At 42.0% G+C, this 19485-nt stretch overlaps 1 protein-coding gene across 10 annotated transcripts in view; it reads right to left on the bottom strand.

The window, feature by feature from the left end:
* Positions 1–19485, bottom strand: part of LOC308334341 (unconventional myosin-VI-like) — a 132893-nt gene that overhangs the window by 40549 nt on the left and 72859 nt on the right. For all 10 annotated transcript variants that reach the window (XM_080791051.1, XM_080791054.1, XM_080791055.1 and 7 more), the window contains exons 16-21: positions 12465–12592; positions 11735–11830; positions 11106–11276; positions 4906–4944; positions 4368–4461; positions 346–476 (exon numbers count right to left, since the gene is read on the bottom strand). In XM_080791051.1, the coding sequence (XP_080647177.1) occupies positions 346–476; positions 4368–4461; positions 4906–4944; positions 11106–11276; positions 11735–11830; positions 12465–12592 (659 nt within the window). The remainder of the gene's footprint in view (positions 1–345; positions 477–4367; positions 4462–4905; positions 4945–11105; positions 11277–11734; positions 11831–12464; positions 12593–19485) is intronic.

The following is a 19485-nucleotide window of genomic DNA, read 5'->3' as shown; positions in this document are numbered from 1 at the left end:
ACTGAAATTTACATACATAGAAATCCACTATCCTTCCCCCATATTGCTTCATTAATGCAGCTTTATTGATATTTTGAGCACCATACAAAGGTTCTCCATTTAACACAGTTCAACACCCTATACTAGTTGCAGATGTTCTTTAAGGAGTTCTCTTATCTTATGTCCAAAACTGTTCTTTTCAGGACTCATATTCAAAAGTAGCAGATCTACAAGTTTTGCTGCTGCTGATTATTGTATGTGACGCCATAGTATGATCAAGTAGGTCCTTAATTTAAAAAAAAAACAAAAAACACGGTAATGTGCATTGGGTTTGCGTGTGTGGTAAGATGTGAAGGGCAGAGCAACCTTGCAGAAGAGCCTGGGGTCGAGGCGGCACAGTTTGGGAGGCATGTACTGCTGGTACATCTTGTACAGCTCGTGGAACGGCGCTCTGGAGGGGAAGCCGCCCTGCATCAGGTCCAGCACCGACACCATGCCTACGGGAGGGGGAAAGGGACACAATACATGCAATACATGAATGCATGGTACAGATAAAGGTCTTTCCACACAGTCTATAGCCTTTCGGACCCAGACGTTTTGTCGTGATGTCAAGTGTGGTCTGCCTGGTAATGTTTGTTTAACTGCTGTAAACAAACCATAGTAAAAGTCCATAGACTTCTCTGACAAATGATGTCACGTTTACATAGGTTGGTGAACCAACGGGGAGCCGGCGTCGGTTTCCAGCACTAGTTTGAATCTGCCCCTCTAAGCCTCTACCTTGAAAAGATTGGATACTTTCAGGCTGCACAGCAGAGGCTGATGCTTTTTTGTTTCAACGGTCAATGCATTTGAAAAACATTATGCTGGAATCTAATTGATTTCGATTGAAAAACATTACAACAGCCACTCAAACAGAAATGTTGGAGAAGGTGTGCAAGAGGTCATAAAGAGTGTGTATTCTTCTTCAGCCTAGTGAATGTCGATTCAGTAATGAAGTTTTTTCAAAGGGCCGCTTTGATCTCAGTTCACTGCAGAGGTCAGATGTGCGGAGACTTTGATCCGGAGCAGGTAATTCAGCCAATTCTTGACATCTGCCCTATTCTTTTGAAGCCTTTATATTTACCTTTGTATTTTTCTCAATCTTCGCTCCCACAATGGACAAATGCATGATGAATGATGTCAACAAACTAGAGTTGCACAATACTGGTGACTCTGCGGCAGTGTTGAGCGCACTTGGTTGTTTGGTTTGCTACCGCTAATGTAAAGGCAGCATAACTATGGAGGAAGCTGCTGTCTCCTTGACTTTGGTTCAGGGACGTACAGTATTACCATGTATTGTGTAATGATAGAAGTACATAGGAACAGCATCTCATATTCAATGCACTTTGGACAGTCCAGGAAACAACACAGCCTATACATAATATCACTCTCGTCATAGTACACTCAGCATTATTCAATCACAATGATACTGTATTTCAGTGTAATCTCAACGGGCAGTATGCACAGCATGCTCCAGTGCACACACTGTGTAAAACACCAGTTTGGGATGGTACAAGAGAAAAGAAGATGTCGTGAACCTCAGAGGACATGGAACAACATAAAGCCTGTAGAACTGTCTGACTACACTGATTAAAAAGCGGGAGGGGGCGGCCGCTTGGGATGCTTTTCTTTTATTATTTAAGTCTTGCCTCAGAGCGAGAAGAAGAAGAAAAGCTACAAAGAAGACGATGCTGAGTTAAGTAGCAGAGGTTTTAGTGTGTCACGGAAATGTTGTAGGACAGTCTAGGACAGTGGTTCCCAAACTTTTTAGGTCGAGAGGAACCCAAAACCCGTTTGCCCGGGACCCAAACTAGTGAAAATATCAGATCTACAAGCACACAACGCAGCACTTTGTGACGTATCGGCTATTTCCGGTCAAAGACACGAGGAAGGGCTCCACCGCCCGATCTACAGTTGAATTAGTCTACTAAAAGGTATTTTGGCAGACCTCGATGGTGTCATAATGCCTGATTTTACAGTACACTTGGTTGCATGCTGAAAATAGCAGAGCTATTGTTGTGGCTATACAAGCTCACAACGTATCGCAACGCGCTGTGAGCTTGTCGATCGGCTATTTTCAGAGCGCAACCAAACATAAAAGCACTTGTCTTTTAGGCCCTATTTACACTGGCAGCCAAATCTAGCCTGAATCAGATCTGTGCCACATCCAGATTGGACTCAGATTTGTTCTAAATGCAGACAGCTCACATACAAGTCACATGAAATCTGATTTGTTCTAAATGCAGACAGCTCACATACAAGTCACATGAAATCTGATTTGTTCTAAATGCAGACAGGTCACATACAAGTCACATGAAATCTGATTTGTTCTAAATGCAGACAGCTCACATACAAGTCACATGAAATCTGATTTGTTCTAAATGCAGACAGCTCACATACAAGTCACATGGAATCTGATTTGTTCTAAATGCAGACAGGTCACATACAAGCCACATGAAATCTGATTTGTTCTAAATGCAGACAGGTCACATACAAGCCACATGAAATCTGATTTGTTCTAAATGCAGACAGGTCACATACAAGCCACATGAAATCTGTATACAAATATTTAGAAAATAGCAGATCTACAGTACAAGCTCACAATGCTTGTAGATCGGCTATTTCCAAATGGCCACAATGTATATAGGGGCTGAAGTGGTAATGTATGTTTTGTAATAATAATCCAAATCTGTAAAGTAACTTGCTAAAAATGTAGCCAATGCAATTAAATTAAATTTATCCAACTTCAGACACATAAGGCCATATCTAACAACAGACGCTGCTAAACTCTTCATGCATGCTTTCACAACCTGGTCACAGACCATGTATGTGTTTTTGCATGAATAGTTTTATCATCATTTTTAAGAGCCTGCTCAGGGACTACATTATGTAAATTAGGGCTTCTGGCTAACGCTGTCCCATTTACATGGATGGAAAACGGACGTGTTGATTAATGAGCATTGTACCTGTCAAATAAATAAATAAATAAAACTAATTTTAAATAAATGTAGTGATGAAAAAGTACAATATTTGGATCTCAGATGTAGTGGAGTAGACCGGTAAGTAAAATGTACAGTACTTAGTTTCTTTCCACCACTTCTATTTAGCCGTGGCGCTAATCTTCAGGATAGTAAGTCAGCCCTCTCCCCCAGGTACCTCTCCCCCAGACACCTGAGCTGACCATAAATCTACTTATCTTCCGGAAAAAAATATCCTGCCTACAATTCTGACAAGCAGATTATTTTTCCCGCCCCTCTAACTCTCTCGGGGGGTGTATCATATCCTTTGTCCCCTCTACGCCAGTGATTCTCAATCTTTTTCAATTTCAAGGACCACCAAATGTGATAGTAATCAGGCTTGGATTGAAACAGAATTAACCTTGTTGGAATTGTGGTTCAGCATAGTGGCTGAACTTAAGTGAACTTTGGTATCCAAACTCTCAACATACCTAAAGTTTCTGTGTCTCTGCAAGTATCGTTTGTTACCGTGTGTCAAGTGTTACTTACTAGGGTTTGTGGTTAATACTGTAGAGGTATAAAGAACATAATTAATGCCTGGATGGCACCCCAGACAATTGTAACCCATTAAAATGGGAATTTGGGAAAGCATATATATTTATGCGTTGACTATTCAAAAATAGCACATACAACTTCACAGTGCATCACTTCCTGCCATGATATCAAACCATATACCAAACTATGTGTAATTGTGCTAAACTAGAGGTTCACGCACCTTCGGCACACTCACATCAAGCAACACAGGTTAAAAAAACGAAAAAAATATATATATATATCTGCCAATCGAAAGAAGGAAACACAGGCGTCTGCAGTACACCATGCAGTATTATGATATTATTCAGAGAGACCCGGTCCTGGTGTGATCAGTCAGCCATCTTTAATATAGAACCACCTGCCTCCCCGCAGGGGGCAGTCTTATCTCTTATCACAACAGCGTCCAGTTCCTGATTCAGTTCCTGACAGTTTTAAAAGGCTGTTTTCTCTGAATATAGGCTGCGTCCGCGGTGATTAAACAGAATGTGGACGTTATGGGATCATTTCTGATGTTTGCTGTGTCGAGGTTACAATATTAATGCTTCTGAAGAGAAATAGACTTTTTAGACGGACAGAGTGAGAAATGTCGGATTTGAGAAACGAAAGCTGCAAAAACTGTGTTGAAAAGTAAAGTGAGTGAAGTCAGAGCACAGCCGCAGCAGAGGCGTCAACGCCACTTCTGCACAATCCACATACACCACAGTCTATAACTTGGCGAAAGTCACCGCCTGTCTCAATTTTATATAGACGCCTAGTGTTCCCAGTGACCAGGGATTTGGTGCTGTGTCCCACACTGACCTGAGCACTGCAGCTGAGAAAGAATCTGACCACCTTCGAACTGGTGGCTCACCATCTTCAAGTTGGGCTTGATGCAACGGATAAAACTGGAACCCTGTGAGGTCCAAGGGATGGGAGAAGACCACAAAGAAAAGGACGACAACAGTGACAAAACAAAGTCGAGATATATCAGACCGAGAGAGAGAGAGAGAGAGAGAGACACACAGAAGGTTTCATTTAAGCAATATTACACTCAAGGGTGTGCTTTACAGTCATTAATGCATGCGTGCGATGCGGCAGGAAAGTTCCAAAAGGCAGCGTAGAAGTTTTGTCAGGAATAGCGGGCAGGGTGAAGCGGTCAGTGATAACAGACACAGAGAGGACATACTGACCACTGATAAAATACACAGAGGACATACTGACCACTGACCAGTGATAAAATACACAGAGAACATACTGACCACTGACCAGTGATAAAATACACAGAGAACATACTGACCAGTGATAAAATACACAGACATACTGACTGCGATAAAAGACACAGAGAGGACATACTGACCGTGCTGCGAAGTTTATCCAGCAGAATGTTCAGTTGGGTCTGCACACAGAAAAAAGAAAACAGGGAAAAGGTTATAGACATCTTTTATTGTATTTATTTTTTCTTCTTACAGAGATGCCATGACTTATCTCAATTTAAGCCATGCTGCTGCTAACCTACTAGGAGAATGTTTCGTGTTCACAAAAGGCAAATGGAGATTTCCGTGGGATGAGAAAACATTAAAATTAGAGCTCTACGAGAAAACCCCCCAAAAAACAAGGTGTAACGCAAAAACATGTGGCCTGTAGAATGATGTTACCATAATATAGTAGGTGCACGTTGCCGTTTGATGACGTTGCATAGAGTGGTCCAAAAGAGGTGGCTGAAATGTGCCTGAATAATGCGTTTTATAACACATTGGATGCTCGTCATATCAATTACCGCTTGGTGCTAAGGACGAGTATACTCGTTTTAAGGCATTTTAATCACTAGAGAGGTGCCCGTGGGGCCTCTACCGCGGTACCCGTTGGGCACTGACCTACTTTTCAAAAGTTGGAAATGCATGCCCGACCCAGATATTATGTCTGTGTCCCTTTTACGCCCGACGTCAGAATGATGTCAGATTTCTGTATGTATCTGTCCCTTTATTCCTATATATGGAGTTCTGTGTCAGGCATGCCCAAATATGGAGTGTTGTGAGGTCAGAACAGGCTAGCTCTGTGTCAGGCATGCCCAAATATGGAGTGTTGTGAGGTCAGAACAGGCCATATATGGACCCTGGGCAGGGCATTTTGGGCAGGTTCTGGACAACCGTGGGTTCGAACGGGCACTGCACTCCCTGTGGTGGTGTGGAACGTGTGTGTTGAATTTGAAGTCGTAGGGGCTAACGGATCTCGAGTTGCGTGGATTACAGACATACAGACGTATACACAGAGACTTGGTGCATTTATAGTTAGATAACTATAAAGATGCAATCCTGGGGAAATGAGTGTGTTTGCCTCTATAGGAATATTGTCCAATCAGAAGAGGTCAGGACATAATACACATATTGTGATGTCACCGGATATTGTCCAATCATAAGGCAATTATAGGCAGGGGTGAGTAATCGTCTTCCAATCAGAGGAGTATAGAAAACAGGAGGTACTTTAGTAAAGTAAAAATACATCAAAATGGTACTTAGTACTTACAGTACATACAGTACTTGAGTACTGTATGTAATCGCAGCGCTCTAACCATACAAGTCTGAACACACCTCTACACTGCAAAGTCTTGGAGACATTTGTGGAATATGCAAAAATACAGACAGAATCCCTCCTTTTCAGTAGGCACACCTCTGCATTAATAGTATTTGTAAATGACTATTACTTATTCAAATCAAACCTTATTTGATCTGCATGGACCAGTTGCCGTGTGTTTTAACAGCGTTCGACATCCTGACGTATTTGTCCATGGGACCCGGCAACTACTGGCGAATGGCGATAGCAGGCAAAGAGGCCATAGTCGAAAAGCTGGTGGAGGAATGTCGTTCAAAAACATGGAAATATTGTATGTTATCTTGTGACAACATCGTCCGACGATAGCCGATCAAATGTATGTGTTGCTTTGTTTACCCTTCACGTGGAACCATACCATTGGAATTTAGGTTACTAGTTCTACACATTCATCATCAGCGTCATTAACGGTACTCATTTTACATGCGCTTCAAAGCGAGGACATATTATGCCAACTAGGAGATTTTTTTATCACCCAGAGTCGCCGCTGTTCGCCCGCTGTTAAAACACAGAGTTAGGTGCAGTAGCTGGAAATCTGTCACAATGGAAAAATAAAATAATATGCAATGTATCTGTTTTAACCTAATGACCTCCAGAAGCCATAATTATCAGAATTATTTTGTTTCTAAATGGCTGTAAATTGGCACTTTGGTCGATGACAGTTGTTTTTAAATGTGCTTTATAAATAAAGTTTAATTTGATTTGATAACAGTCACAGAAAAGTACACAATTCTGTGTAGATGGAAAGGTTTTTCTATTTTGTGTTTTGCAAACCGTTCTGGCACTCTAAATTGAAATGATTCTCAGTTCTTATTATAACTTAGAGTAAACCAAGGTTATCATTATCTGCTCTCTTCATTTCAATGGAGGCACAGCTATGGGCACATTGGGCAGGGAATGCATTACCTGCAATTATCCAAAGAAAATGGAAACAAATAAATGTCTTGCAGTCTTTCAATAGCACTCCTTTTCTTATTGATGATGTAGGAATAGCCAAAACAGTTCCATTTATAAAATTATTATTTAAAGAAAACATTTTAAAATAGTGAAAATAGCTCACAAAGTGTTGCATCTACTTATGTGCTAAACTCTTGTATGATGACTCAAATGCTGAATACACAATGGGCCTTGATGTGAAAAGGGTTGAAAACCACTGGTCTAGATGAGTGGGGCTTTTAGTGTGGTTTTACGCCAGTGCTTTACCCTAAACTTCTTTGCCCCCTTTTTTTAATTTTAATTTTTATAGTTCAAATAGCCTATCTACAAGCTCCAGAAAACTGTGCTTTTCTTTGTTGAGACAGGCGGTATAGGCCCCGGGGCCGAGGGAGATGGCACCGGGCAGAGGCACAATGCAATCATCCCATTTCTGCCTTTCAGGGGGATTAAACCCATTATACCGCCGCTAGCCATGGAATTACTAATGCATTCTGGGACAGAAAGGTCAGGTGCCGGGTTCCAAACCTCTGAGATCAGACAAACGGAGTCATTCCATGGCATGGCAGAAATGCAGCGTCGGTTGTGGAGATTACGTCTGCTCGGGTGCCACACATACTTGCATGTTGTACATTGGTGTTAAAGGTGACATGTCTAATCAGGCTTTCTAACGATATAAAGTACAAATTATTATTGAAATAATCTACCGCCGCCCTGAAGGGATAGCGGCTCGACGCTAAGGCTTGGTATGGTAATGCTTGAGTAATGCTTCACACTTTCAAGTCCCATTAAGCATCACTGTGCTGAATTTAGGTAAATTGATGAGGCCCCACGGCACGCTGTGACTCACATCACTGTTATGCATTAATTTCCCATCTGTCTGCAAGGGTGCAGTACTTAGTTTAGACAGTTTTTGGTTGAGACTAGTCATTGGTTAGACCAGTCATTATTAGTCCTACAACTACAACCTATCTCAAACCCTCACCCTAAACCTAACCTCCCACGGGGCAGCACACCTAAACCTAACCTTAACCCATGTCTAACTAATGACTAGTCTAAACTAAGTATGCACCCCGTCTGCAAGCTATAACTACATGCATCTGGAGTTGGCTCCGATAGGGAATAAGACGAGTTATCTGCTATGAAGATATGTATCTGGAGTTGGCTTCGATAGGGAATAAGACTAGTCTCTGCTATGAAGATATGTATCTGGAGTTGGCTTCGATAGGGAATAAGAAGACATGTATCTGGAGTTGGCTTCGATAGGGAATAAGAAGATATGTATCTGGAGTTGGCTTCGATAGGGAATAAGAAGTCTCTCTCAGGTGATGATAAGGTGGTATGAAAGTAGTACTGACTCAATACCATTTTATTTAGCCTATTCTGAGAAAGAATTGACTATTCTGCCTCAACGTCAACCACCAGCAAGGTGCATGTAAAGAGTCAGGACAACTGGAGGGAAATCATTTGAACACAAATGATTTGAACAGCATTGTATAGACAGACAACTTCATTTGGAAGCCTGTGGAATAATGCATGTCTGAAATTACTTTAAAATAAAAAAGGTCATTGCCATTAGGGATGGGACGATAATCACTATTATCGTGATGCAAAAAACACAATAATTGTATCACAGAGATATTAATTTGTTGTGACTAGTTGACCCTAGTCATAAACAAAATATTTTTTTATTCAAAAAACTATGACTAAACTACATCAACTACATGCACTGAACCCCTAACTGGTCCCTATGCGGCCCCTGCTTCTAAAAAGACGGGTCAAATGCAAAGAAGTAATGTAGCCCAGGGGACCGACTTCTAAAAGGACGGGTCAAATGCAGAGAAGTAATGTAGCCCGGGGACAGACTACAAATAACCTTTTACTGGGGCAGTGCTTCAAACCTTTTCCTTTAAAGAAAGACACCCCATGACTCTGGCTAGAGGAGCTCTAGGACAGAGCAGAATAAGAACGTGAGTCACTGCCTCTGAGAGGGTACAAACGGAACCACTTACAAGTTACTTACAAGTTATACTTTTATATTTAGACACTTCAAATGAGTACGAGTCGCTCGAGTGACTCATTTCTGCCTTTGGCCTTTGTGCCAAAAAAATAATAAGAAAAATAACACGAAAGGCCAAAAGTTGCCTTGCCCCTAAAAAGTTCCAGGCCTGCTTTTATTCACTCAAGTAGGCAGTTATGAATGCAGTAACTTTACTTTACTCAACAGAATATTTGTAGATTGTGGTATTGCTAATCTGAGTATTTCTTCCCTTCGCTGCTCATGAAAGGGCAGCCAAGGCCAGTCTACATTACTGCTGACATAATGGGTTATGTGCTGTATCACAGTCATACTCGGAGAATGGGGAACTCACACGGGGACGTGGGTGGCTGATGGCGACTGAGTCGGTGTGTCATGAGAAGTGACAGACGGTGGCACAGATAATCAGGGACCTCACATATTTCTTTAACACACAGTGACAAAGGGAAGACATTCATTGACTGCCTTCTCTGTCGATGACAGCGCCAACGTGACAGATGCAGATCAATCGGGAACGAGCTGCCCTTCCGTCCGTGAATTGCACAAGAGAGAGAGGGGGGTGGTGTGTGGTCAGAGCTCAACTTTTTGGTGGTAAGGTAGTTCTGCCAACAAGGACATGGGGCTCATGCAGATCATAGTTATACTAGCTGCTACAAGGACAGGCTGTTACAGAAACTATAGCTATGAGCCCTAACGGAGACATCTCGGCTCCTTCATATCATAAATAATGTAAAACGTACTATAAGTGATGGCACAATATAAAGCTTAGATAAACAACAATATGGTGTCATGTATAATTCTTCCTCGCCGGCTGCCACCAGACTGTTGAATAAGTCATGAACCGTGCCTGCCAGAGGTGGTTTGTGGCCATGTGAAACAGGTGGGCGTTTTGACCTTTCCATGCAGCACAAATTGGTCTTTGAAACAGCAGCTTAAAGAGACTTGTTACCTGCTGCTCCTTCCTTTCACCTGCATACCCGTATGATGCGAACGTTTTTTTTTAAAGAACATGCACATGCTATAGTGTTCTAAATGTCACGCAGAGCTGCTTTTATACAGACTGTGCGTTATATTAAATATGTTAATTTGTTTGAATTTAACCTGTTTTGTATCTCTTTTCCTCTGCACAGTCTACCTCTGTGCGCTCTCTTCCATTAAACTTTTTCGATCCAGCACTGAGCCTATACTGGTATCTGTGTGTGTGTGTGTCTTCAAGCCATCAGCTTCCCTCTCATATTGCCACTGACCGTCCGTCACTCCGTTAACTGGAGTCCCGCTGCCAGCCAGCGTGACAACAGATGGCACACTGTCCACCACGGTTAGGAGACAAGAGGCAGGTGGTGTTGCAGACAGAAAGTTCAGACAGAGAAACCAGGACACGAGCTCTGTTACTCCCATTAGTATATTATATGCCAAAGAAGAGGCAAACAATGGGATTTTATTAAAGCCCAGGGACGATCTGACACTTCTGTCTGAAAGTAATATTGGACACAGACAGTCTGCCTTCCCAAGTCTGTAGGTCGACAGGAAGTTAACATTTTATATTTTATGAGTTTTGGTGATGCTCTATATTGTCTGAATCAACTTTGTTTGTGTTCGTTTACATACTAAATTGAGTGACTTTGAGAGCTGTTTCAGTGTACATTGTAAGTCAATGAGGAGCATATTTTGAATTATCAATTTCTAGTCACTGGAGCAATTATTTTTGATTTCTTATCCACATTTGGAGTTGGCAAGGTAAATACACAACCAAAACCTCTACCAAAGTGGTCTTGCCCTTTAAGTGTTGTATTCAATGTGAAAAGGACACTTCAATTGACAAAGGAAAAAGCTGATGATGGAGTGTACTCAGTGTAGTGATGTGATGTGATAAAACTTAATTGGAAGAGATTGCTAATTAAACCTTTCTTCTCTTGATGGTGTGGCTTATCGACCTCCCAGCTTGGGACCTTTACGTTGTTGTTTTTTTAACCGCTCACCTTGAATTTGTTCCCGACACTGATGAAGCTGAGTTTCCCGGCCTTCTGCTTGCCATCCCTGCTGTTGGTGAGGTTCTCAAAGAGCTCCCGGACAAATCGGTCCTTGGACTCACTGATCAAACACTCGAGGGACATGTGAAGGGCATCGTTGTTCTTCTCCACAAACTTAACCTAGAGAATGAGAACGACAGTGAACTTTATTTATAGCACTTTTCACACACAGAAATGCAGTTCAAAGTGCCGTACAGTGCCAAAAAAGGATGAATTAAAAAACAACATTGGCTAAGTGTGGAATGGAACTTGTTGGAATAACGTGTTCCTTCTACGCGCTACGTCCAACCAGCGGCTTGGACTCATGCATTGAAGGAAACATGAGGTCAATCCGTTGCTCTCCCCATGTTGACAGAGGGAGTGTAGCGCCCAGGTTTGAGTTTTTTTAATAATATATATATATATATATAATATATTTTATAATATAATAATAAAAATAATAATTCTGTTCTGTCTGTTTGTGTATTTATTTTTGTGTCAGGCCTTAATTTCCAGGCCCGTTGAGAACTCTAGAGTGAATACCAATCAAAGAACAATAAAGTCACCCTTAAAAAAAAAAGTGTAAGGTTTTAGCATACCGTCTCGTAGCAAACGGCTCCTGCAAAGTGTCTGACGATGAAGCCTTCATCGTCTCGCACATTCCTGTGGACCGCCAGCTTAGACTTCCTGGGTATCTGAGGTGCGCGCGCACACACACACACACACACACACACACACACACACACACACACACACACACACACACACACACACACACACACACACCATTATTGACAGTTTGACAGCCCATCAAATATGAATACTACAATACTAATAATTAACACTATCATTCTGAGAACTACAATTCAGGAATATCAATAACGGCTTTGTTCATCAGGTTCAACCGCCAGTTTTCCCGATCAATGTACCCAAATACCCAAAGCACATAAAATGGCAGTTCAATAAACTCGTCACAGCGCTTTACTTTGCATTCTAAGCTTTCAGATCAGCAGTTTTGTGTGAGACTCAATCCAACGGCCAAATGATTAAAGGAACATTGTATCTGTTGTGATTATAAACAGATCGCAAGGACTTTTAATCCTGAACATAAATAATCTATAATGAGCTCTTCTTTTACGCACGCACAATTTTTTTCCGTCATGCAGCCTTAGATTGAAGGTTATAACTTAACACATTAAATTAAAATTAGTATTGCACTCAGCGCTTAGCACCATTGCCGTACATCTACGGCAACATTTTAGTCTTTTGGTCTTTGGCCGTGAGAGGAGAGCAAGCTCTGGGGCGTTCCAGTCTCTGACAGATACTCACGGTGAGGCGGAAGTGATTTTTGTGTTTGCTGTGGACCGTGTCGGTAAAGTGCTGGTCACTGGGCTGAGGTAGGCGGTTCTCTTCATCCAGAATGTCCAGGATGCCCACCACCTTGGACTCCACCAGGTCTGAGAGGAGAGGAGAGGAGAGGAGAGGAGAGACGTTAGGATAAGGATAATTCTATGCTAGAAGGCTTTCTTACCTTTCTTTGCAGTTGTTACGTCCCCACCAAAGAGGTCCAGGTGTTATTTTGTGCAAAAGCGCATTATTGGCCATTTCCCCTAATATAAGCCCGCAATGAATTTAATTGAATTGCATTGAATTGATTGGGGCATTGTGCTAATTCGCTTATTTCCATCGCTCAAAAATCAATTTGTTTTGTATACAACACCTGTATATAACACCTGGACCTCTTTGGTGGGGACGTAACAACTACAAATAAAGGTAAGAAAGACTTCTAGCATGGAATTCTCCTTTAACCCATTAAGACCTTAGACCAGGTTCTACAAATGTATTCGAAACCATGACAGTTCTCTGAAAAACTTGTTTCTGTCAGTTGTTCTCAAACTATTTCATGTGAAGGACCCCCAAAATTATATGTACTTGGCCACCAACCGCCATCTGATATGTTGTTCCAGGGACCCCCCAGAAGCAAAGATTTGAGTTAAAAACGTTCGCTGTGAAAGAATATATATTAAAAGATTTGCACTACAAGCTTGTAGATCTGCTATTTTTCTAAAATTGTGAGATAAAAAATTGCAGATCTACAAACTCGTATACATAGCTTGCAGATCTGCAATTTTTCAACAGCAAAAGTATAAAATAATGGTTAAAGTGGTTAAAAGATACGTTCCAGAGCTTAATGGGCTAAGATGACAGAGGAAAAAAAAGTAAGTCGGCGAGATACGTAGTAGTCTCGCATAGCCAGACAACTATTCCACAATCTCAGAATGGAATATAGAGTAGAGTCTGGAACTACACCTCCCGAAATCCGAGACAGGGAGCCGCCATAAAAGAAGTGAGAAGAGAGCATAATCTGTCAGCACCATTGCTCTAAACATGTAATGATGTTGTTAGTAGGAATAAACACAGAAGCACCCAGGAGGAAGTCGACCAAGACAGGGGAGGAGCCGAACAGAGTTCTACACAAAAAAGGAAGTGGTGCCCCAGTGACAAAAACATTTGTCCTTTTTTACCAAATGGGTTTCGAGATTGGCGAGATTTCCCCCATCTTTATCATTTCAGTTCATCATTTATATTATATGAAATGGTAGCAGGTGTGGAGCTCAGGATGTACTCTCATTAACGCTGAAAGCTGATTAGCATGTGAAGCAGAGCATGCATGATGCTATACACACACCACATCATTTATTTAGATGTTCTTGAACCAACAACATTCACTGCATGCAACTTCAAAATATTGGATATTTTGACGTTGCATGCAGTGAATGTTCGATCTTACCGCTCGCTCTAGGGCCCAGAAGCAGAAGGGAAATTTGGTTGTTAAAAATGTATTGCACTGAGATTATGCATACAACTAACAATTCAGTGCGCACGCACATTCGCACATGAACACACACCCACACACACACACACACACACACACTCTTCTTTTTTCATCATGAAGCCTTGCCTTTAGATTGAAGGTTCTAGCTTAAAATAAACATACTGTATAAAGGCTTCTGATGTCATGCTATGATTGAAGTACCGGTTTAAAAAAGTCTTAAAAAGCAGCACACGCAGAAAAAATCTTTCAGCTGAAGACAATAACACATTGATCGACTGGTCAATTTTGGGACAGAGGCTCATTTCTCAGGTTCTCGACCATTTCTTCCAGGGTTGGAGAGTCTTCAAACCTTTGAAGAGATGCCCTGAATGTCTCCAGCAGTTGAATGTGTAAACCACATAACTGTGAAGGTCTGGGTTTGTTTGCCGCCTGGGTATCTATTTTTTCACATCATCTTTTATAGAGATAGTAGCATAAGAAAACTTTCTTTGGAAATATTTTAACCGTAGCCCACACCTTCAATAGACAATGACCTCAGTTCACTGAATTCATCTCTGTGTTAATCTGTATAACAGGTAATGACAATCTCCCCCATACGTATTTTTGCGTGCGTGCGTGCGTGCATGCACACACACGGGAGCAGTGCAGTGAATAGTGGGAAGTAGCTCTAGAGTTTAATCAACCAAAAATGAGTTGAAACCTAAGATTAGATACAACCAGAACAAATTATATCTCCTGTTTAATCACTACAGGTACACCAGAGAAACTTACAACAGGACTTGTCGACAAAAAGGCTGCTCTCGCCGGGGTACATGAGCACTTAACGCCTGGCTGGCTGGCTCGTCTAGCAGGACCTCACATCCCAGAAAGCCGCAGTGCCATTTTCAACTATTTCAAACTAAGACATTCTCAAAAACAGTTGCAAATGTTCGCCTCCACCATTGCTGAAGCTGTCTTGGTGTGAAATTAATTATTGAATATTAGGCTATCCCAAAGGATGCATTGTCTGCCTTCTTCCTATGAATTTCAACATTTTACAGGCTGCATTTGAAGGAGCATCTGAAATGGGACAGACCTGGTAGCGCCACACAATGTGATGTAATCAGCCTTCAAATGCAGCCCCTGAATTGGGACACAGCTGCCTGTTAGACCACAGAAATTACATTTCAACTCCTATTCAAATTATACGATTATGTATGCCAGTTAGCCTATCCACTTTTACCTCTCATTATGGGCATGAATATGTTACAGTAACCTCGAGAAGCCATTAAAATCGAGAAAAACTGAACGCGGGGGGGGGGGTGTCTCAAGATATGATAGCATTCACAAGGAGGGATGGCTCACATCCCTTATCTACCTTATCTTTCTATCCGTTTGGTAAAAAGCCAGCTGTTACAGTATGCCGTTTCGGGTGGAAATGTCATATGTCCAAAACTGTTACTTTTCAGGAATCAAAAATAGCAAAAGTAGCACATCTACAAGCTCGAAACGTGTCGTATGATTGCGCCGCTGTTAGTGATGGGAGATTAATCGGGTTCACAACCACTTCCAGTCCTTCATGGACAAATAATACAGCCGATCCCCAGTGCCAAATCAACCCCTCCGATGGCCCTGGTGTTACACCAAATCAAAAGGCCCCATGCACGTGCGTAACACAGACAATTTTTGCGTGTTCAGCACATCGCCACTGCTCCCATAGAGTTATATAGTATTTAAGAAACTGTTGGATGACAAAAACACTGGCTGGGGTTCCTGTGTTGTGTTACATTGAAATTGGTGACCTATGCATACAGTTTCGACGGATGCAACAGCTGTACCTATTTGAAATAGTCTTGCACAGGGCCCTGCAAGCTGCGGACCCTGGCGCTCCAGTAAATTCAATTGTAAATCCAGGCCCGCCCATCCCTAAAGAATCAAACAAAGTTAAACTGGCCGCATGTACGGCAAACTAATTCCAACATCTTTCAGCTTCGGCCAGGTGTTGCCAACGCTAAAAAGGTTCTCAGAGGACAAAACCGCTTTATACTTTACATCGACCTTGACATCATTTGTTTCGGAGATTTTGCCATTTTCTGGCGACAGACACAGTGAACACTGTGTATGCTCATCTCTCTCCATAAATTAGACAATATAATTATAAATCACATTCGCATTGAGTGTCTCTGCAGTGATATTTGGCTGCTTGAAAATCTTGGAGGTGCAGAAAAAGAAATGCAGAAAAATAACTTCTGCAAGGCACTGTGCTGTTTGTTTACTCTGCAGTGTCTGTAGCACCTTCTGAAGCACCAGATCTACAAGCTCATAGCACGGCACAAAAAAGAGAACGAAATATGCCTGACGTCACTGTCAGTAGAGGGCGTCAATCCACAGGTTCGTCCACTTTTTATTTGCATTGTAATCTCCATAGAGGGATTTTAGATCGCCTCATATAAGAACTGTGTTTGAAAAATAAACCGATCACCCCAGCCTTTTCACTCATATGGATATGAAGCATCGACTGAAGGTGGAAATGTACAAATACCCAAAGAGTAACAAAAAAAGCGTTAGAAACGAGTCAAACAACCCAGAGACTACATTTCCGGGTAGGCGGGTGGCTGCATCTGCCCGCACAACAGAAACTGAATGTTAATTACGTTTATTTTAATTTTATTGATATTTAATGTTTCGTGGTTAGTACGAGTGGAGTCACCACCAGCTGAGCTTACGTCAACGAGGAATCTCAGGAACGCAATGTGTTGACAGCTGGGCATGACGTATATTAGCAGCGAGGTTGCCTTCATATGTAGTTTCAAGGCTTTTGCGGCCACATTAATTCCATTTTCTCCAGAAACTGGCTGTATCAAATATGAATGGACATCATTAACGACGCACAGCCACTCCCCTGACAGAAAGGCCGGGGTGGTCGGTTTATTTTTCAAACACAGTTCTTATATGAAGCGAACTAAAATCGCCCTATGGAGATTTCACTGCAGATAAAAAAATACATGAACCTGTGTATTGGTGCCCTCTACTGAAAGTGATGTCAGACTTTGGTGCTCTATTGAATAAAGCTTAAGAGGTGGATTTTCCTCTATACAAAATCTCTTTACCGAAACCAGCCGATTGCTGATTGCAACCACAACGTTGAGAGCTTGTAGATCTGCTATTTTCACCAGATGTTCGCCTACTACAACATGCCCAGAACACGGCCCCTATTGGGTAGCCTTTTCTTTCTTTTTGAACACAGCGGGAGAAGAGTTCCACCTTCTCATTAGGTGCAGCTGGGTGGAAAGTGAGCGCCAGCCGTTCAGGACTTTGCATACAGTATATAATATATACTGTAAAAGCGCTGTTGTTACATTTATGCAATTACATAATATAAAAGGCAGATTCCCTCACAGGGTAATAAAACAGGTGTGAACACTAATATAATATAATATGGATGTATTTTAATTATTTGAGTCGATGCCTTGCACTGAGCCTGACCCCAGCCAGCAATTTCTGCAGACTCTACTGCAGCAGCAGAATGGTTGATGGTGTTTCACCGTTGGACGTGAGAGAGGAGGCGTATTGACCTCCCTCTCCTCACCGCTCTCACAAAGGGCCATCTGTCTGCTCTGCACGAGTGGAGGAAGTATTCAGATATACCGTCTCTGTCGCCCATATTCTAACTTTATTTTTTTCCGTAAATTAATGCCCTACTTGATCGCACTACAGCGTCACACCAAAGTACCAAAAGTAGCAGATCCACAAGCTGGAAAAGCGACGCGTTTCTAGCTTGTGCATATGCTACTTTTGCAACAAATGTAGTGACTAAAGTACTTCCGCCACTGCCCACGCTTTGCCTCACCTCTCTGTTCCTCTCACAGCTGCTTGCTTCTACCTGCACATGCTTCACTCCTCTCTCCTCTGCCCTCCCTCTACCATTTGGCGTTCTCTTGTGAACTTCACTCTGCTTTCTTCTCCTCCCCACCATCTTAATCATTAAACTCCTCTCTATTTGTCTTTAGTGCACACGATTGACGATTTAGGCATTTCATCCAGAGCGATTTACAGTAAGCAAGAACAAAACATGGTAATAGTCATCAAGAATCATACGTAAGCTAAGAAAACTGAAACTATGCGTACGGTATATACACTATAGAGTGCCATGTCTACATAAGTTACATAATAGTTGAGCCTTGGATATGAATGAATGAATGAATGAATAAATTATTGAGTATATTTCAAAAATTATTTGAAATCAAATACATTAAAACAAAACTGAAACAAAAAGAAAATACTCCAACAATGTCTGAAAAGGAGTAGGGTGAAGTATTAAACGTATTAAGCCGCTACCCCCTTTTGCTTTTACCCATATAACTTAACAAACAACCAGAGTTGTGTTGACTCAATGCGTCAACACCGCCCCTCCTCGTCTAAGTACCTCCTAAATATAATCATTTTATATGACCTCCTAAAGTGGTTAATGTTAGGGCTGAGTTGCACTTCCTTACTCAGTCCGTTCCACAGTTGAACTCCACAAACTGAGATGCACATACTCTTCGAAGGGAGAAGAGTTTGGGACTCGTGGAGCATTGTCCCGGTGCACACAGTGACACGGTCAAACCGAACAGAGACAAAAACGAACCTTTTTCAAGATTTAGAAATGTAATAAACTGTAAAATGTAACAGATTTTCAGGCTATATTAAATAATTTTGTTGGGGGAGCCCCGGAAATCCCACTCAAGGACCCTAGGCCTAAAAGTTTAGAGGAGGGCACTTCTTGTTGCCGGATGGTCGATGTTTTGATTCCCGGTGGGGAGAATCTGGGTGGGGAAGTGAACGGCAAACCAGCAGTGCACTCATTCCTCCCCAACACCACTGAGTGCCCCCTGAGCAAGGAACTGAACCTCTACTGTGGTTGTAATGGTCAGCTCCCAGGTTTGTGCAGTGTGTGTGTGTGTGTGTGTGTGTGTGTGTGTGTGTGTGTGTGTGTGTCAAATTGTCTATGTGCAGGGTGTTGCTGAATATGAGCACTTAAATGGAAAATGGTGCATTTATATAGCGCCTTTGTCCAAGGCGCTTTACATAGATTGCGGTTCCCATCCGGCCACTCTACCCCTGAGCCCCTGCCACTTAACCCATCAAGACCCAAGACCAGATTATACAAATGTCTTCTTAAATCCTGACAGTTTTCTTAAAAACCTATGTTTCTATATCAGTGGTGCTCGAACAATTTCATGTCAAAAGATCCTCAAAATGATATGTGAAAAAATATATAGCAGATCTACAAGCTCGTATCGTGGCACTTGGTGTCGTGCTCTGAGCTTGTAGATCTGCTATTTTTCGACAGCTAAAGTTTAAAATAATGGTTAAATGTGCAGAGCTGCAGACATATACAGTCCTGATTGGTGCAGTGTGTGGTATAGAGGGCGGGGCGTACCATACGTATACAGTCCTGATTGGTGTAGTGTGTGGTATAGTGGGCGGGGCGTACCATACGTATACAGTCCTGATTGGTGTAGTTGTAGTGTGTGGTATAGTGGGCGGGGC

The sequence above is a fragment of the Protomyctophum bolini genome, assembly GCF_963924005.1.
Source record: "Protomyctophum bolini genome assembly, chromosome: 19".
NCBI lineage: Eukaryota > Metazoa > Chordata > Actinopteri > Myctophiformes > Myctophidae > Protomyctophum > Protomyctophum bolini.
This window is presented reverse-complemented; position numbering and strand designations above follow the sequence as displayed.